Source organism: Lipotes vexillifer, unplaced genomic scaffold (genome assembly GCF_000442215.2).
Source record: "Lipotes vexillifer unplaced genomic scaffold, Lipotes_vexillifer_v1.1 scaffold1359, whole genome shotgun sequence".
NCBI lineage: Eukaryota > Metazoa > Chordata > Mammalia > Artiodactyla > Lipotidae > Lipotes > Lipotes vexillifer.
This window is the reverse complement of record NW_006771596.1, coordinates 1,135,192-1,155,840: the sequence shown is the minus strand read 5'-3', so window position 1 is coordinate 1,155,840 and position 20,649 is coordinate 1,135,192. Positions and strand designations below refer to the sequence as shown.

At 44.1% G+C, this 20,649-nt stretch overlaps 1 protein-coding gene across 1 annotated transcript; it reads left to right on the top strand.

The window, feature by feature from the left end:
• Positions 1 to 15,270: 15,270 nt before the first annotated feature.
• On the top strand, positions 15,271 to 17,894 carry TMED4 (transmembrane p24 trafficking protein 4). The gene is made up of 5 exons (XM_007447007.1): positions 15,271 to 15,465; positions 15,668 to 15,768; positions 15,881 to 16,006; positions 16,266 to 16,412; positions 16,845 to 17,894. Exons 1-5 carry the CDS (start codon positions 15,339 to 15,341, stop codon positions 16,992 to 16,994), a joined length of 651 nt encoding a protein of 216 aa, XP_007447069.1. The 5' UTR covers positions 15,271 to 15,338; the 3' UTR covers positions 16,995 to 17,894.
• Positions 17,895 to 20,649: the final 2,755 nt, after the last annotated feature.

Here is a 20,649-nt window from a genome sequence, read left to right as displayed (position 1 = left end):
GCGCGCTCGAGGCGCAGCAGGTAGTGGCCCGGGGGAGTGAGAACCAGGAGGCCCCAGCGGCGACACAACGGTTTCCCAAAGTGGGCAGCGGGATCGCGGGGGCCTTCACGTGGTGCATGGACTGTGTATCATGCCATTTCATCGAATACAAATGGTCATCTGCTTTCAGAGGTTATTTTACTTACTGCTGAAAAAGGAAAAATACTGTTACTAGGACACCTCGATCGTAAGATGCTGTTCTGTTTCAAAATGTGGGGGAAAAACGGTCAGATTTGATGAAATATGGTGAATTGTAGTCAGTCACATACTGAGAAAGCCCTTGCAGTTCTTCTGTCTTCATTACAGCAAGGAGAAAGCCTGATTTCGTGCTAGTGTATCCTTAGCCCCACTTTTTCTTCTTTCCCTTTTTTGACAAAGAGAGATAAGAAATTAGGCTGAAAACTTTTGGTGGATAATAATATAGGTAGAACTTAAGTTACTTTGTCTTCCTGATTTGTGACTGTTTATCTTAGACATTTATGGCAAGTGATACTGGTTTTCTGATTTACAGTAATAAAAAATTTTCTTTTGGGGGACTTACCTGGTGGTCCAGTGGTTAAGACTTCGCCTTGCAATGCAGGGGGGGCGGCTTCGATCCCTGGTCGGGGAGCTAAGATTCCCACATGCCTCAGGCAAAAAAAAAAAAACCAAAACATAAAACAGAAGCAGTATTGTAACAAATTCAATAAAGACTATAAAAATGGTCCACATCAAAAGAATCTTAAAAAAAGAATATAATTAAAAAAGAACTTTTCTTTTGTAATAAAATTTTCCATTTTAAGACTATATTAACTAGATAGTAGTATGGGAAGGTGGCATCCAAATGACTGACGTTAGGGAAACGCTGTTCCACCCTGTCTTGAATTGTTCTTCGGTGTTTATTCCCCAAAACTTGAAGACAAGGGCTGTGTCATGTGGCATAGCCAGGGATACTGGGGTGACAAAGGCCAGCAATCTGACCATAGGGATCTGACCATGAAAGCTCCATAGAGGACACAAGTGTCTGAATCTGGGCTGAAATTCAAACTGAGGACTTTGCCACCTGCTCACAGGTGTGATAGACTTAGAGCGATTTCTAAATTTCTAAAAGGGAAAGGCAAAGTAGGAGGTGTTTTTTTCTTTTTTGTTTTTTATGTAGGAAGTATAAGCGCTTGTAAGAACAAAATTGGGCTGATATGTGGGATAAGGATCTGGAGACAGAAAGTGAAGGAACCAAGGAACAAACTTAAGTATTATTTTTTCCCTTCTCTTTTTATTGTGGTAAAATATATAAAAGAAATAATGTTTGTCATTTTAAAGGACAATTTAGTGGCATTAATCACATTCACAATGTTGTGCAACCATAACCACTATCTATTTTACCACTCCAAAGAGAAACTCTGTAACCATTAAGTGATAACGTCCCATTCCCCTCCCCTCTTCTTTCTTAGTAACCTCTACTATACTTTCTGTCCCTATAAATTTGATGACTCCACCTACCTCATATAAGTGAAATCATACAGTATTTATCTGTCCTTTTATGTCTTGCTTATTTCACTTAGCATGTTTTCAAGGTTCATCTATGCTGTAGCATGGGTCAGAATTTCCTTCCTTTTCATGGCTGAATAATATTCCGTTGTAGCACTAATACTGTACCTTGTCTATCCATTCATCTGTTGATGGACGCGTGGGTTGTTTCCCCCTTTTGGCTTTTGTGAATAGTGCTACTGTTACTGAACCAAACTTGGGTCCGCTCACCTGACTGGCAGCAAAACTGGGTTGACACCGGGTTGTGGTGAAAGAAAATACAGCATTTATTGCAAGGGCAAGCAAGGAGAAAAGGCAGCTCATGCTCAAAAGACCAGAACTCAGGGGCTTTCAGGAAAGGGTTTTTAAAGGCAACAGTAGGGGAGAGGGTTGCAGGGTGCCTGGTCAGCTCGTGGACATTCTTCTGATTGGTTGGTGGAGGAGTAACTAGGTGGTATTTCGGGAGTCAGCAACATCAACCTGGTTCTAACTGGTCTGAGGTCTATGTGCTGGTGGTCAGCACGCAGTTAACTTCTTCCACCTAGTGGGGGTTTTCGTATCTGCAAAGCAAGGAGATTGTTCAGAGTATTATCTGTGGCCCTTGAGGAGGAACTAAAGGTCCTTGCCTTTGTTTTATGGCTAAACTATTATTATTTGGTCTTGTTTGACTGTTTTCCTTTGTTTCTGCATTTTCTCACTTCTCTGATTAAATTTGCTCTTTGGAACGTGGGGCAGGCCTAGGAGGCTAAAGCTTTTCTACAAACAAGAGGCAGGGGAGGGACTTCCCTGGTGGTACAGTGGTTAAGACTCCGCACTCCCAATGCAGCGAGCCTGGGTTTGATCCCTGGTCAGGGAACTAGATCCCACATGCGTGCTGAAACTAAGAGTTCACATGCCACAACTAAGGAGCTCATGTGCCGCAACTAAAGGAGCCTGCCTGCTGCAACTAAGACCCGGTGCAACCAAATAAATAAAATTAAATATGAAAAAAAAAAAGAGGCAGGGGACACTGGTGTCTGTCCCTGGGAAGGTCCCACAGGGTGCTTCATGGTTTCACTACAATGATCATTGGCTTACAAGTATCCGTTGAGTACTTGTTTACAATTCTTTTGTGTATTTCCTAGGAGTGTAAGTGGTTGGTCATATGGTAATTCTATGTCTAGCTTTCTGAGGAAGTGCTAAACTGTTTCCCATAGTGGCCACACCATTTTACATTCCCACCAGCAATGCATGACGTTTCCGATTTCTCCACATCCTCTTCTTATTTTCTTTTAAAAATTGTATTATAGCCATCTTAGTATGTGTGAGGTGATCTCATTGTTGTCTTGTTTTGCATTTCCTTAATGACTAATGATGTCAAGCATTTTTTTATGTGCTTATTTGCCATTTGTATATCTTCTTTGGAGAAAAGTTTATTTGAGTCATTTGCTTTTTTTTGTTTTTAATTTTTTTTATTCATTCATTTATTTATTTTTTGGCTACATTGGGTCTTCCTTGCTGCGCTTGGGCTTTCTCTGGTTGTGGCAAGCGGGGGCTACTCTTCGTTGTGGTGCATGGGCTTCTCATTGCGGTGGCTTCTCTTGTTGTGGAGCATGGGCTCTAGGAGCGTGGGCTTCAGTAGCTGTGGCATGCAGGCTCAGTAGTTGTGGCTCACAGGCTCTAGAGCGCAGGCTCAGTAGTTGTGGCGCACAGGCTTAGTTGCTCCGCGGCATGTGGGATCTTCCCAGACCAGGGATCAAACCCATGTCCCCTGCGTTGGCAGGTGGATTCTTAACCACTGTGCCACCAGGGAGGTCCCCTGCCCTTTTCTGAATTGGGTTTTTTGTCTCATTGTTGAGTTGGAGGAGTTCTTTATATATTAATCCCTTATCAGATATGTGAGTTGCAGATATTGTCTCCCATTCTGTAGGTTGTCTTTTACTTTCTTTATGTTCTTCATTAAAAAAAAAAGTATTTATTTATTTGGCTGTGCTGGGTCTTAGTTGCAGCACGCGAGATGTTCATTGCAGAATGTGGATCTTTTAGCTGTGCCATGTGGGATCTAGTTCCGTGACCAGGGATCAAACCTGGGCCCCCTGCATTGGGAGCACAGAGTCGTAACCATTGGACCACCAGTGAAGTCCCCTTTATAATGTTCTTTAATGAATAGAAGTTTAAAATTTTGAAGTCCATTTTATCCATGTTTGTTGTTGTTGCTTAATGTGTAATGTGTCATAGCCAAGAATCCATTGCTAAATCCAAGATCATGAAGATTTCCCCTTATGTTTTTTTTTTTGTTTTGTTTGTTTGTTTGTTGTTTCTGCGGTATGTGGGCCTCTCACTGCTGTGGCCTCTCCCGTTGCGGAGCACAGGCTCCGGACACGCAGGCTCAGCGGCCATGGTTCACGGGCCCAGCCACTCCGCGGCATGTGCGATCTTCCCAGACCGGGGCATGAACCCGTGTCCCCTGCATCAGCAGGCAGACTCCCAACCACTGCGCCACCAGGGAAGCCCCTCCCCTTATGTTTTTTCTAAGAGTTTTATGGTTTTAGCTTTTATATTTAGGTTGTTTATCCATTTTGAGTTAATTTTTGTATATGATATGTGCTATGAGTCCAGCTTCATCTTTTTCCATGTGGAACTCCAGTGATCCCCATACTATCTGTTGAAGAGATGATTCTTGCCCCATGGAATGGACTGGGCACCCTTTTGAAAATCAATGGATCATATATGTTGGGTTTATTTCTGTATCCTCAATTCTATTCCATTGGTCTGTATGCTCTCTTTATGCCATTACCACACTGTTTTGATTACTGTAACTTTGTAGTAAGTTTTGAAATCCAGAAATGTGATTTCTCCAGCGTTGTTCTTCTTTTTCAAGATTATTTTGGCTATTTGGAGCCCCTTACAAGTCCATATAAATTTGAGGATTGGCTTTTCCACTGCTGCAAAAAAGACTGTTAGAATTTTGATAGGGATTGTGTTGAATCTGTGGATCTCTTTGGGTAGTATTGAAACTGAAACCAAGGGTTATCATCAGTTAGATCCATTAAACTTGTAACCTGCCTTCACTGATCAAGCTCGCTTTAATTGTTCCTATAAAAAAATTTTGGGAATTCCTTGGTGGTCCAGTGGGTAAGACTCTGTTCCCCAATGCAGGGGGCCTGGGTTCGATCCCTAGTCAGGGAACTAGATCTGCATGCGTGCCACAACTAAAGATCCCGCATGTCTCAAGGAAGATCCCACCTGCCACAACTAAGACCTGGTGCAGCCTAAGTCAAATCAGTCAATCAGTCAATCAGTGTCCTCCAAGTGTCCTGCAGCCTAAACAATAAAATGTTTACCCAAGTTGTTTTTCAGGAACTTGGAGTCAGCTATGTCCAGTTTGAGCTCATTAAGACTGGTTAAGACTACCAAGCAAGTGGCCACTTGATGACCTTTTGATGTCAGAGGGCCAAAAATTCTACCCTCAGAACATGCTAACACTGCCTTTTCCTGAATGTGTCCCATGATGAAGCCTGTAGCTTAGTTGCACCTGTGCAGAATGATGATTATCTCACCTTCTTATTTCTAATCACCTTTCCCCACACTCCCCATGCTTCAGCTTTATACCGTAAATATCCCAAGCCCTGTGTCTTTGGAACGGTAGACTTGAGATTTGTTCTCCCATCTCCTCACTTGGCTGCCCTGTGAATAAACACTTTCTCTGCTGCAAACCTCCGAGTCTCTGAGTTTGGCTTGCTGCTTGTCCAGCAAACAAACCTGGTTTGGTTCAGTAACAACATCTTAACAAGAGTAAGTCTTCCCGTCCAAGCACGTGGGATGTCTTTCCATTTATTTATCTTCTTTACTTTCTTTCAGCAATGTTTTCAGTTTTCAGTGTGCAAGTCTTTTACCTTGGTTAAATTTTTCTTAGATTTTTGGGGGGATGCATTTGAAGTAGAATTGCTGTCTTCATTTCTTTTTTCTGATTGTTCATTACTGGTGTATTGATTTTTGTGTATTGTTATTGTGTCCTATAACTTCACTGAATTCATTTATTAGCTCTAGTAGCTTTCTTTTGGATTCTTTGGGATTGTTTCCATATCTAGGATTGTGTCATCTGTAAATAGAGATAGTGTTTCTTCCTTTCCAGTTTGGACGCCTTCTGTTTCTTTTTCTTGTCTAATGGACCTGGCTAGAACATCCAGTACAATCTTGAATTGCAAGGGTGAAAATAGACATCCTTGTCTTATTCCTGATCTTAGGGGGAAAGCATTCAGTCTTTCATCATTAAGTATGATGTTTGATGTGGGATTTTCACAGATGTCCTTTATCATGTGAAGGAAGTTACTTTCTTTAACTAGTTTTCTGAGTGTGTTTTGTGATGAAACAGTGTTGGATTTTAAGTGCCTTTTCTGCATCTATTGAGATAATCATGTTTATTTTCCCCCTTCATTCTATTAATGTGATACATTACATTGATTGATTTTCTTATGTTGACTCACCCCTGCATTCATGGGATAAATCCCATTTGGTCACTATGTATAATCCTCATAACATACTGTTGGGGGAACTCCCTGGTGGTGCAGTGGTTGAAAATCTGCCTGCCAATGCAGGGGACCTTTCCCCACACTCCCCATGCTTCAGCTTTATACCGTAAATATCCCAAGCCCTGTGTCTTTGGAACGGTAGACTTGAGATTTGTTCTCCCATCTCCTCACTTGGCTGCCCTGTGAATAAACACTTTCTCTGCTGCAAACCTCCGAGTCTCTGAGTTTGGCTTGCTGCTTGTCCAGCAAACAAACCTGGTTTGGTTCAGTAACAACATCTTAACAAGAGTAAGTCTTCCCGTCCAAGCACGTGGGATGTCTTTCCATTTATTTATCTTCTTTACTTTCTTTCAGCAATGTTTTCAGTTTTCAGTGTGCAAGTCTTTTACCTTGGTTAAATTTTTCTTAGATTTTTGGGGGGATGCATTTGAAGTAGAATTGCTGTCTTCATTTCTTTTTTCTGATTGTTCATTACTGGTGTATTGATTTTTGTGTATTGTTATTGTGTCCTATAACTTCACTGAATTCATTTATTAGCTCTAGTAGCTTTCTTTTGGATTCTTTGGGATTGTTTCCATATCTAGGATTGTGTCATCTGTAAATAGAGATAGTGTTTCTTCCTTTCCAGTTTGGACGCCTTCTGTTTCTTTTTCTTGTCTAATGGACCTGGCTAGAACATCCAGTACAATCTTGAATTGCAAGGGTGAAAATAGACATCCTTGTCTTATTCCTGATCTTAGGGGGAAAGCATTCAGTCTTTCATCATTAAGTATGATGTTTGATGTGGGATTTTCACAGATGTCCTTTATCATGTGAAGGAAGTTACTTTCTTTAACTAGTTTTCTGAGTGTGTTTTGTGATGAAACAGTGTTGGATTTTAAGTGCCTTTTCTGCATCTATTGAGATAATCATGTTTATTTTCCCCCTTCATTCTATTAATGTGATACATTACATTGATTGATTTTCTTATGTTGACTCACCCCTGCATTCATGGGATAAATCCCATTTGGTCACTATGTATAATCCTCATAACATACTGTTGGGGGAACTCCCTGGTGGTGCAGTGGTTGAAAATCTGCCTGCCAATGCAGGGGACACGGGTTCGAGCCCTGGTCCAGGAAGATCCCACATTCCGCAGAGCAACTAAGCCCATGCGCCACAACTACTGAGCCTGTGCTCTAGAGCCCGCGTGCCAAGAGCCCATGCTCCGCAACAAGAGAAACCACTGCAGTGAGGAGCCCATGCACCGCAACGAAGAGTAGCTTCCCCTGCCCCGCCCTGCTGCTCCCCACAACTAGAGAAAAGCCTGCGCTCAGCAATGAAGGCCCAGCACAGCAAAAAGAAAAAAAAAAATACCGTTGGATTTGGTTTGCTAGTATTTAGTTGAGGACTTTTGCGTCTATATTCATAAGGGATTTTGGTTGAATTTTCTTTTCTTGTGGTATCTTTGGCTTTAGTATCAGTGTAATGCTGCCCTCATAGAATGAGTTAGGAAGTGTTGTCTTCAATTTGTTGGAAGAGTTTAAGTAGGATTGCTTTTAATTCTTCCTTAAATATTTGGTAGAATTTCCCAGGAGAGTCCATTTTTGGACTTTTCCTTATTGTGTCACTTTAGGTAATTTGTGTGTTTCTAGGAATTTGTCCATTTCATTTAAATTATTTTATTTGTTGGTGTGCAGCTGTTCATAGCATTCTCTTATTTTTATTTCTGTTAGGTCAGTAGTAATGTGTCAAATTTCTGATTTTTTAGTGATTTATATCTTCCTTTTTTTTTTTGTCAGTCTAGCTAAAGCCTTGTTAATTTTATTAATCTTTTCAAATAATCAACTTATACCTTCCATGGACTCTATTGGTTTTCTGTTCTCTTTTATTTACCTCTACTTTTTTAAATATAATTTTTAAGATAGCCTCATTTGACATTTTTTCTTTCTTTCTTTTTCCTTTTTTTCTTTTCTTTTTCTTTTTTTGGCAGTGCTGTGCAGCTTGCAGGATCCCTGAGCAGGGATTGAACCTGCACCCTCAGCAATGAAAGCGCAGAGTCCTAACCACTGGACTGCCAGGGAATTCCCTATTTACCTCTACTTTAATCTTTATTATTTCCTTCCTTCTGCTAACTTTGGGTTTAGTTTGCTCTTTTTTTTCTTTATTCTTTCTTTTTTAGTTCATCAAAGTGTAAAGTGAGGTTATTGATTTCTTCCTTCTTTTTTAATGCAGGCTTTTACAACTATAAATTTTCCTCTGAGCACTGCCTTCACTGCATCCTGTGGCTTTTGTTCAGTATGCTTTTTCATCAAAATATACCTTCAACAAATATTTCTACCAGTTTGGGTCTAGGTGCTGGGGATACAGAAGTGAACACAACAGACAGGCAGGATCTGTATTGTCATAGTGCTGACCTTTTAGGGTAAACCAACAAGACAGAAATTGATGATTTGAAATCCATAAAACAAGGTACTGTGATAGAGAATCACAGTAGCACTGCTTTTGTTTTTAAAATATATTTTATTAACTAGGTAACACATCCATTTGGTTCAGAAATCAGAAAGATATTAAAAGGTCTAGTTTACCATCCCTGTTACCATCCACGTCATTATCTGCTGGCCTGGCAGACCCCTTCCCTGCCAGGGGTAACTATTTGTTGGATCATGGAGCAATCAGGTATCCCAGGATGAGAGCAGAGACGGAGGGAATTCAGGGGCTTGGAGAGTGGCCATTTACCAACTAGGACAGAAGTATTTCTGTAGTTTACACAGCACAGCCATACTGGTGTATATTTGCTGAATATTCATGTTACCTATAAGTAACCACTTATATTATAGTCTTATATATTCTTCCAGCATTTTTCATGCAAATACAAACACCAAAGATAGCATACTATGTACTGTCTTCAGCACCTTGCTTTTCTAACTTAGCAAAATATCCTGGAAATGTTTACAAATATATCAGTTCATAAAGAGTATCTTCATTTTTTCCAGTGGCATAATTGCATAGAGTGATTTTGGTGGGGACAGCTCATCTTTGTTCCATATGGTATTGACTGAGGCAGCTCCTCTGGAACTGAAGGATCCAAAAGAGCTTCATTCTGTTAACTGGTGGCTCAGGCTGGATCTCATATCATCTGCGTTCCAAGAGAGTGAAAATGGAAGCCACAAGGCCTCTTAAGGTCCAGGCGCCAGAGCTATACAGCTTTTCTTCCACTGCATTGAATTGGTCAGTGCAAGTCACAGGGTCAAAACCAGATTCCAGTGGAGGGGAAATGGATTCCACTCCTCAGTGGGAAGAGCAGCATGTGGACATGGGATAGGAGGGATTGTTGGGGAAGGTCTTCACAGACATTCTACCACACCAAGGTCCAGTCAAGGTTCACATGTCTTAATTAGTATTATCCATCTTTAGTTTCTTAAATTAGTATTTATATTTCTCCCACTTCCCCCCGCCCCTTTTTTGGCTTTAGTTTTTGAAAGGTTGGAGTCAATTGTTCCATATTCTGGATTTACCTTATTATTTCCTCATGATGTCTTCTAACTTCTGAATTTCCTGTAAACTGCAAGAAGGACAAAGGCCTAATTGAAATTAAACATAACTTACAAAAATGTTTTGTATTCATTGATTACGCTTCACAATGATTATCTTTTGCCAGAACAGGATCATTTAAAAATCTAAGACAGGACTTCCCTGATGGTGCAGTGGTTAAGAATCCGCCTGCCAGTGCAGGGGACACGGGTTCAAGCCCTGGTCCAGGAAGATCCCACATGCCGCGGAGCAACTAAACCCATGCGCCACAACTACTGAGCCTGTGCTCTAGAGCCTGTGAGCCACAACTACTGAGCCTGTGCTCTAGAGCCCACGAGCCACAACTACTGAAGCCCGTGTGCCTAGAGCCTGTGCTCCGCAACAAGAGAAGCCACCGCAATGAGAAGCCTGTGCACCACAACAAAGAGTAGCCCCTGCTCATCACAACTAAAGAAAGCCTGCACGCAGCAATGAAGACACAACACAGCCCAAAGTAAACAAACAATTAAATAAATTTATTGAAAAAAAAATCTAAGACAGATCAAGTCATTCCTTACTCAAAACTCACCTAAGAGGTTCTCATTTATTTTCCAAGGTCCTTAAATGGTCCTTAGAACCCTACCTAGTCTTCCCACGCCCATCTATGTCCTCGTTTCCTCCTACTTTCCCCCTCACTCTCTCTCCTCCTGCCACACTGGCCTCCTTGACCTTCCTCAATTCACGAGACACACAACAGCCTTGGGGCTTTCGCTGTTTCCTCAGGTATCCATGTAACCTGCTCCTTAAGGGCCGCTCTCACACAGCATCTTCTCAGGGAACCTTCCTTGGCCACTCTTCTGTATCCCATCCCACATCTGACCAGACACTCGCTATATTAGTTTCCTGTGGCTACCATAACAAATTACCACAAACATACTGGATTAGAAACAACAGAAACTCATTCTATCACAATTAGAGAGGGCAGAAGTCGGAAATCAAGTTGTCAGCTGGCTGTGCTCCCTCCAGAGGGTCTAGGAGAGATTTCATTGCTTGTCTCTCCCAGTTTCTGGTGGTTCCAGGCATTCCTTGGTTTGTGGCTGCCTCACTCCAATGCCTGCGTCTGTGATCACACAGCCACCTCCTTTTCTCTGTCTCTCTCTCTTTTTAAGTGTACAGTTGAATGGCATTAAGTACATTTGGAGTGTTGTGAAACAGATCTCCAGAACTTTTTCATCTTACAAATCGGAAACTCTACCCATTAGGCAACTTCCCATTCTCCCCTTCCCCCGAGTCCCCTTGTAACCACCATTGTACTTATCATTTCTCTGAACTTGACTACTTATTTCACTAAGCATAATGTCCTCAAGGGTCATCCATGTTGTAGCATATTGCAGAATTTCCTTTTGAAGCCTGAATAATACTCCATAGTATATATGTGTCACATTTTGTTTATTCCTTATCTAATCACCCATTGATGGACATTGGATTGCTTCTACCTCTTGGGTATTGTGAATAGTGCTATGAATATGGATGTGCAAATATCTCTTCATGATCCTGCTTTCAATTCTTTTAGAGATCTACCCAGAAGTGGGATTGCTGGGACATACGGTAATTCTGTGTTTAATTTTTTGAGGAAACTCAATACAATTCTCCATAGTAGTTGCACCATTTTACATTTCCAGCAACAGTTCACAAAGGTTCCAGTTTCTCCACATCCTCATCAACACTTGCTATTTTCTGTTTTTCTTTCTTTTTTTTAAATAGTAGCCATCCTAGTGGGTGTGAGGTATCTTCTGTGTCTCTCATAAAGACACTTGTCATTGGATTTAGGGCCTGCATAGATAATGCAGGATTATCTCATCAAGATCCTTAATTACATTTGCAAGATCCTTTCTCCAATTAAGGTGACATTCACAGGTTCCTGGGACTCATACATTGACATGTCTTTTTCCAGGCCACCATTCAACTCATTATACTCCCTTTATTTTCCTCCTTGATACTTATCTCCATCTGACATGCTATATATTTACTCATTTATCTTGTTTATTGACAGACAATAACCAAAATAAATCCTTGAGGACAAGGATTTTTGTGGTTTGTTAACCAGTGTCTTCCCAGCGTTTAGAACATTGTCTGGCACAAATGGCTACTCAGCAGATATTGGCTGAATGATTGAATGAAGGGATAGCTAGCCTAGGTAAATGTTGGCAGAAATTCCCGCCTCCCACCTTTGAGGGGAAAAGGTTTGGGACCTCGGGAATTAGATTACTTAAGACAGGTTTCTTCCTGTGGGGAATGCAATCTTCTTACAATTACCCATCAATTAGGACAAATTTCAGGGTCTTCCTAAAAAAAATTAGAAATACAGATACCATTTCTTGCTAAATGTGAATTAGGATTCCTTGGATAAATGGCTGATTTTGTGTCTAGGGCAGGAAGTGTACAAAATGGAATGTAAGGAAGCCCCTAAACGCTACTGGAATTGTGTCAAAAAAAAGCATAGCAAAAGTGTTTTATGAGAGAATTTGAGCTTTAAAAAAGGGTAATGGGTTTAATAGATTTAAACACATTTTGTCTTACTGTAACTCCTCCTTGGCTCTAGATTTAACTGTTTGAGGGATGTACCAAGGACAGAGAAACCTGTTAAATGACACATGAATAAACAATCAACCAAATCCAGAATGTGGAAAATTCTATCGGTCAAATGATCCAGTTGCTTCAGTAAGTAAATGGCATCATCAGCACCATCAACAACAAAAAGGGAAGGGGAATTGTTAATACAGTAGTCCCCCTTATCCATGGATTTGGCTTCCTGTGGTCAACTGCAGTCTGAAAATATTAAATGGAAAATTCCAGAAATAATTCATAGATTTCAAATTGCTCGCTGTTCTGATTAGCGTGATGAAATCTTGCTCTGTCCTGCCTGGGAAATGAATCATCTCTTTGTCCAGTGTATCCCGCCCATTTAGTAGCCCTCTTAGTTATCAGATTGGCTAGCCCAGTATCACAGTGCTTGTGTTTAAGTAAACCTTATTTTAATTAATAATGGCCCCAAAGTGCAAGAGTAGTGATGCTGGCAATTCAGATATGCCCAAAAGAAGCCGTAAATTTCTTTAAGTTGAAAAGGTGGAAGTTACTGACTTAATAAGAAAAAAAAATCATATGCTGAAGTTGCTAAGATCTATGTTAAGGACGAAACTTCTGTGGAATTTTAAAGAAGGAAAAAAGAAATTCATGCTGGTTTTGCTGTTGAATCTTAAACTGCAAAAGTTATAACCACAGTGCATGATGAGAACTTGAGATGGAACAGGCATTAAATTTGTACAATATTTTGAGGGCCCATATTCACATAACTCTTATTATAATTGTTCTATTTTGTTATTGTTAATCTCTCACTGTGCCTAATTTATAAATTAAACTTTATCTGAGGTATGTATAGAAAAAGAACATGGTATATATAGAGTTTGGTACTATGACATTTCAAGCATCCACTGGGGGTCTTGGAATGTATCCCCCTTGGATAAGGGGGGACTACTGTGTATCAAAAGAGGTTTAAGAGATATATCAATGAATGCAGTAAGCAGACCTTGTTTAGACCTGATTAAATAATCCAAAGTTTTTTGAGACGGGGAGGGGGGAGGAATTGAATATATACTATGTATTAGAATTATTAAAGAATGATTTTTAATTGCATTGGATATGATAATGGTATTTTTAACGGTCCTTTTCTGCTAGAGACACACTGAAATATTTATAGGTGAAACTATATGACATCCAGGGAGGCTTTAACACACTTGAGGAAACAAAAATGCAGAAAGGGATAAATGAAATAAGAAAGGCAAAATCTTGACTGTTGTTGAAACTGGTTTATGAGTATATGAAAGTTCATTGTAGTTATTCTACTTTTATGTTTCGAAATTCTCTTATTAGAAAATTTAAAACAAATTTTTAACCTTTCTTTGTTCTAATTCCATGCCCAGTAAGAAACTTTCTGGTTTGATTTTCACCTTCCTCCATCCCAAAAGAGGGGTGCTGTAACTAGGAGATGTAAACAGGCCTCATGGACCTACTCATTCTGAGTTTTCCTCATACTTTTCCTCAATTTTCTTAGCCCAGATCTTCAGTCTCAAGTTGTACCAGTTTGTTCAAAGAAAGGAGGGAGAAAGACGCAGAGAACCCTGAAGGGAGGAGCCGGCAAACAGGTTAAGTCACTTAAACCAGAAGACTGTCCCCCACTGGATTTGTATGAGATCACGTTGTTGTTCACATGACTGACTGCTGAATGTGGCCAGATTGTGCCTTGTTGTTCATTCCATTAGAGAAGAGTTGAGTCATAGGCTAATATTTAACAATCAGATTTCATACTGAAACCCAAATTTCCAGCTTCTTAAAAAGATCTTATTTTCCATCCTCACCGCAGAACAGCTGCTGCTCAGGGAGGTTTGCCTTGTAAAACTTCTTTAATTCCACAAGGATGTTTGCTTTGGTTCAATCCCACTTCTTACGCGATAAATAGGAGCATATGCAACACTAAGCACGCTATTACAGGGTCTCTGTGTTTAGCAAGGCAGGCAGGCAGCAGAGCAAGCAATGGGCCCCCACTTTCACTTGTCACGGGCCCATCGGAGCCGCGAGGCCAGGTTTCGTTCTGCTCCACATTTCTCTCCACTCTGAGCCCCAGACCACTGCGGGCCAGTGGAGCAGACCCGCAGTCCAAGGGACTGCATGTCCCAGATCACCTTCACCTAGGGGACAATGGGCAGTCGGACAAGTTAAGAGAGCAATACGTGCTGGAGAACACAGACGGAGACGCCGCCAAGCCTCGCCCCGCCCTTCGGGAGCAGTCTAGCGACAACTGGACCGTCTCGCATCGTCCCTCCTCCCACACATCTCTCACCTGGAGCCCAATCTCCACCGCCTCTCCCAGGTCAGCACCCCCGGGTGACTATCTGTGGATACTTCAGTGTGTACCCCTAGCAGGGGAGTGTCAGAAAATAACCACTGCAACACCGACATCGCATGCAAAAAAACCCGACGAACTCCTAAAATCAGGAACACCTAAAAGCCTGCTGGAGCCCCACTGGCTCGGAATCTCGTTTCCTGTCGGCTGGACTACAGCCCCATCCAGGCAAGGCCTCCTCTCCCGGGTCAGGGACTCCAAAGGCCGGGCGGGCCGCTCCTCCAGGCGGCACCTTACGCGCCTAAGGCCCCTGCACGCCAGAAGGGCTCTCACACCGACACCCGCCCAGCCTGGGTCTCGGGAAGTGCCCGTCGGCCCCTGGGCTCCGACTTTCCCGCCTTGCGCGGACCCCGAGTCCGGACGCCCCGGGGGACCCAATCTTCCAGATCTGGGGCCCGCCCTCCGGCCGTCCAGATCTGGGACACAAGCCCCGGCGCAGGACAGCATAACTCTAAGCAGGATCTGCAAAAAAGGCGTCAGTCCACGCTTACTCTCCACTCCGCCGTGCCGCGTTTACTGGGAGCGGGGCGTAGGCGCGCGCATGCGCACTAGGTGTAAACCGCTCGTTGTCAGGTGACGAAACCGACTGCGCAGCCGGAGAGCGGGAGGGACGCCCCGAGCGTCCTGCGCGTGCGCACCGTCCCCTCGGCTGTGCATCCTGGCCCGGAAGACGCGCGCGGGGCGGGGCAGAGCGGACGCAGGGAGGGAGGCACCGCGCACGCGTTTCCTGCGCCGGGTCTTGCTGCGTTGAGAGCTGGGCGCAGGTGCGCGCATGCGTACTGGGCGGAGGGCGCGCGTTGGCAGGTGTCTGGGCTGGGCGTCGGCGGGCAATGGGGTTGTTGGCGCTGCTGCTCGTCGCGCTGTGCGCGCCGGGCGCCCGAGGGCTCTATTTCCACATCGGCGAGACCGAAAAGCGCTGCTTCATCGAGGAAATCCCCGACGAGACCATGGTTATCGGTCAGGCGGGGCGAGGGTGGACAGGGCCCTGCGTGTCCTCCCGACGCGGTCCGGCTCCCCGCTCCTAGCGGCGCCCTGTGGACGCCGGACCGTGGCCGGGGGAGCAGTGCCCCCTGCCCGGCGTCCTGGGAACCGCGGCGCCCCGCGGAGCGTGGGAGCCAGACGGACTAGGTAGGTTGTGACGGCTCTGTCTGCTCTGCAGGGAACTACCGCACCCAAATGTGGGATAAGCAGAAGGAGATCTTCCTACCCTCGACCCCCGGCCTGGGCATGCATGTGGAGGTGAAGGACCCTGAAGGCAAGGTAAGGCCACCTTCACTAGAGCTCTTGGGGTGGACAGAGCTCAGAAGACATGAGCTTGCACTTGGAGAGGTCAGAGTAGAGGCGGGGGCTTTCACTGACTGCTGTGCTGCAGGTGGTGCTGTCCCGGCAGTACGGCTCAGAGGGCCGCTTCACCTTCACTTCCCACACTCCTGGTGACCATCAGATCTGCCTGCACTCCAACTCTACCAGGATGGCTCTCTTTGCTGGCGGCCGACTGGTAAGAGAATTTTCTCTTTGGCCATAGCTCAGAATCTCTCACTTGGTTACAAAATTTTGATTTATTATCCTTATCATTTGTAACACTTTCTGGCACAGTCACAAGCAAGAAATAGACGTTGCTCTTCTGTCCCACAGCCAGGGACAAGAGTGGGTTCCATAGCCTGGAACAGACCATTGGAGGTCCCACCACTTAGACACCATAACCTCAGAGTGTCTCTGACCTTACGACTTTGGGGTCCAACCCTGTTTCCTTCTAGCGTGTGCACCTAGACATCCAGGTCGGGGAGCATGCCAACAACTACCCCGAGATTGCTGCCAAGGATAAACTGACGGAGCTGCAGCTCCGAGCCCGCCAGTTGCTGGATCAGGTGGAACAGATCCAGAAGGAGCAGGATTACCAAAGGGTAAGGGCATGTCACTGTACTTGGACATGGCAGTTGACCTTTATACCCACTACACTTACTGGAAGTTTCTGCCTGGGGCCTTCCCTGCTTGGGAGATCAGCTGTTCAAAGACTGGAACGGAGGGCTATCAGCCGTTTTTCAGCTCCGTAGAATAAAGGGTAGAGAGGACAGTTCACACTCTAGCAATAGCCATTGCCTACCTCTTTACATTGGGATCTTGCTGAAATGGTAAGAGCATGATTTCTGTCCTAGCAGAGATGCTTGTGGAGGGGCAGCATGTCACTTCCTTGGGGCACTTCCAGGGGAACCAGAGGCAGTATTTCAAAAGGCGTTTGGTCCCACAATTGAGTCGTTGCACCGGAGGGAGGGGCCTCGCAAATGCTGGAACTGTCTCTCCTGCACATTTAATCCTGCGTCCATTGTCCTACGCAGTATCGTGAAGAGCGCTTCCGTCTGATCAGTGAGAGCACCAACCAGAGAGTCCTGTGGTGGTCCATCGCTCAGACCGCCATCCTCATCCTCACTGGCATCTGGCAGATGCGTCACCTCAAGAGCTTCTTTGAGGCCAAGAAGCTGGTGTAGTGCCCTCTCCATATGACCCTTTCCTGTCACCTCAGTTGTTTGGTACTTTCCCCACCCAATACCTTATCCATCTGGATTTTGAGGGAAGAAACAGTGAAAAAAAGAATATAAGCCACATTGGTTCCATGGCAACAAAGCATTCAGATCAGCCACTTGTTAACGCTGGTTCTCAAGGACACAGGACATTGGTCCAAGCTTTCAAAGATCTGTCTTGGGGTTTGTGGGGAGTCAGAACTGACCCAGGACTGTCTTGCTGCTTTTGCCACTAGTGATTCCTCTCCATCCTGTCACAAAATGAGCAAATGTCCCTCCTACTGCTTTAACCTCTCTCTTCGTCTGCTTAGAAAGTAGGCGACCAAAATGCCCCACCAAGGAGGCCCCACCTCACTGCTCCCCTGTCAGTCCTGGGTTCACTCAGTGGCTTCGTGAATGTAAATAAGGGGCAAAGGCCCCAGAGGATTGAAATGTTTTTCTATATATTAGAACTATTTTTTGATAAAATTATATATTTTCCTTCCTAGTTGAAGTGTTACTGCCTTTGTGTGACTAGCTAAAAACACCAATGCAGTCTCTTCTGCATTGTCTACCAATGCATTCTTGATAACTAACTATCATGGCAGCTCTCAGGATTTCAGTTCTCAGGGCCAGAAAGCAGACACGACAGCTGCTCTCAAGGCCTAATCAGAGGGCCAAGCAGAGAATTCTCTGGGACACCTGTGATTTCCGTCACACAGGGCCTGAGTTCAGACTGAGGCAGTGACAGAGCTAGCACAAGGCAGGGCACTCTTACCCTCCCATTTCCCTTAACCTTTATTTAAGCTGTGGTAAATGTTTTCTTCATGGGAACCAGATTTGGTTCTTTATACAGATTTTTCCAGTGAAATAAAGCGTGTTGTAGTAGCTGTGTTTGAAATGAAATAAGAGGCTGTGGGCAGAGGGGAGGCACAAAGGGAAATGGAGGAAAGGCTCTTGGTCTGGGTGCCTCTGCGGCTGACCCGGAGTGGATTTCAGCATGTGGGCTTGTGGTGCTAGAGCCTGGCCTGACTGGAGACTCCGGGGTTGTGGGGACTGACAGGGTGGTGGCTCAGCCATTCACAGAGGTCAACCAAGTAGACCTGTCAGCAGGGAATACTGTGAGGAGATTATGTACCCGTTTCTTAGCTCCCTGGAATCATAAATTTAAACACATCTTAGTGTACTTCCCTCATGCCCTTCTGCTGTATAAAGCTTAATGCCCTTAGTTGCCCATTCTTGACGTTTTATTTCATGGTTTTATTTACTTAAAATACATTATTTATCTGACGTACAAAACTAAATTCTGCCCTTCTCGTTTTTCTCTTTATGTTCTATACTATTCCATGTGTGTGCCTATTTTTACTTATAAAAGTATATGCAATTTAGTTTTATAGGCTTTGTCATTTAATATTTTTGTAGATATTTTAAAAATTCTAATTCTGGATGGCCACGTTAATGGTCCAGTGAGGTGAAATGCCATAAATGACTCTTCCAAAATTCTTTGGATATTTAAAATAGTTCTTAATTGTACTCATAGAATTAACACAGGGGAAATCAGGTAGCCTTGGAACTAGTCAGCGTGTGGACCTCTGGCTTGAGCCTCTTGGGGAGTACAGGATGTGTCACGAAGGGAACACATTTCTGCTCTGTGGCTGTTACTAGGAATCTAGCCAGCAAATCAGACACTGGAGCCTGGACTGTGGGAATACAGGAAACTACACAGAAGTGCTGGGGTGGCCTTCAACAGTCTGTCCAACTGTGCATCTTAATTATGCTGATACATCAGTGTGTCCTCAGTTTCTCCTCCTGAGAATTTTTTGATAGGAAGGGGAGTGGAGTGAGGACAAAGGTGGGAGTATAGCACACCTTTACACTGACGGGCACTTGGAATCTCGATTGCCAGAGGACAGGCTAATAGGTGGTGGATATGGGGAAAAGAAGGATTTCCATACTGGTGTGTGGTATTCAGACACATTATGGCCTAGGAAAATGTTTCTGAAAGTTCGGCTACATCCAAGGAATTCTGATGATATTTTCCCCCCCAATACTACCTTGATTCCATTCTGAAAGTCTTGCTTTCTTAGGTTATATAACACCCTTATCAAACAGCTTTCTACCTCCTTACCACAAAAAGGGGGTGGGGCGTAGGAGCCATTCTACTCATCCCATCATCCCTGGCCCAGTTCCCATCTCCATCTTTTGGTCCCAGCCCCACTTTACCTGTGGTGCATGAATTGCTCTCAGTTCTCACCCTAACAACAGCCAGAGCCTAACCTCTGGCTCTCATGCTGGGCCCATGTCAGAGTAGATTCATAGGGTCATGTGAGAAACTTGTCAATATAGATTCCTGGGCAACACTCAGGTCCAGCTGATTAAGTAGGTTTACGTTTGGGGTGGTGTGGTAGGCAGAATAATAGCCTCCCAAAGATGTCCAATTATATGTACTAATTCCTGAAACCTGTGACTATATTACCAAACATGGCAAAGAGGAATTAAGGTTGATATCATCTGCCTCTAAAATAGGGCGATTATCCTGGATTATTGGGGTGGGCCCAATATCATAACAAAGTTTCTTTAAAAATGGAAGACGGAGGCAAAAGAAATTTGCAGTGATGCGAGGTGAGGATCCAACCCTCCATTAACAGCTTTGAAGATAGAGGAAGGGGGCCACAAGCCAAGGTGGGAGAGGCAAAAAAAGGATTATTCCTCTAGAGCCTCCAGAAGGGAATGTAGCCCTGCCAACATTGTAATTTCAGTCTAGTGAGGCCTCGTCAGACTTCTGACCTACAGAACCATAAGATAATAAGTTTGTGTTAAGCCACTAAGTTTATGGTAATTTGTTACAGCAGCAATAGGAAACTAATACAGGTGGGGACTAAGAATCCTTTTTTACTTTTTGGCTGCGCTGTACCACTTGTGGGATCTCAGTTCCCCCAAACAGGAATTGAACCTGGGCCACCGCGTGAAAACCCGGAATCCTAACCACTAGGCCACCAGGGAACTCCCAAGAATTCTTATTTTTAACCAAGCTGTGCAGGCAACATGGGCTGCTAGGTTTGGGAACCCCAGAGCAACCTACCTTTTTGTTTCTCATGCCACTCATTTTTCCAACCTTCATCCTTGTACAATCCAATTGCTATGGCCTGTCCTTTGGATTGCCTGTGGCCCTGAACCTTAGCCCAGCCTTGGTGACCTCTGTTATATGCTGGTACACCCAGCGTCGCTTTCTACTCTCAAAGCCATTGCCCCGTTACAGATTCCCACGGTTCCCACCACTGCTACAGGCAAACAGCCCTGGAACACATATGCTGGTGCACTTTTCCTGAGTACAGCAGGTGGCAGAGCAATTAGTGCTTATACATAAACCTGACAGAGATCCCCCAGATGCATAATGGTAGGAAAGGGCGCAGGACTCACCAGTGTTTCCCAAACGTAGTAAGCTACCACCCGCAGCATGCCTGTTCTTAGGTAGTACACAGACGAGCACTCTAAACATTGATGTATTTGTCAATATAACTAATGCTGGCATTACTGCTAGGGCGAGCCTGCCCCTGCCGCTGGTAACCTTAACCTAGAACGCCATTTGGAGGTCGTGTCAGGGAACTGGCGACGACCCGAGAGGAGGGTCCCCGCCCCTCGC

Bases quoted from the DNA above. Each gene is read 5' to 3' on its own strand.
- TMED4 (XM_007447007.1), top strand. From the start codon at position 15,339: ATGGGGTTGTTGGCGCTGCTGCTCGTCGCGCTGTGCGCGCCGGGCGCC. The intron at 15,466-15,667 runs GTCAGGCGGGGC...TCTGCTCTGCAG, and splicing joins CGACGAGACCATGGTTATCG to GGAACTACCGCACCCAAATG. The intron at 16,007-16,265 runs GTAAGAGAATTT...GTTTCCTTCTAG, and splicing joins TCTTTGCTGGCGGCCGACTG to CGTGTGCACCTAGACATCCA.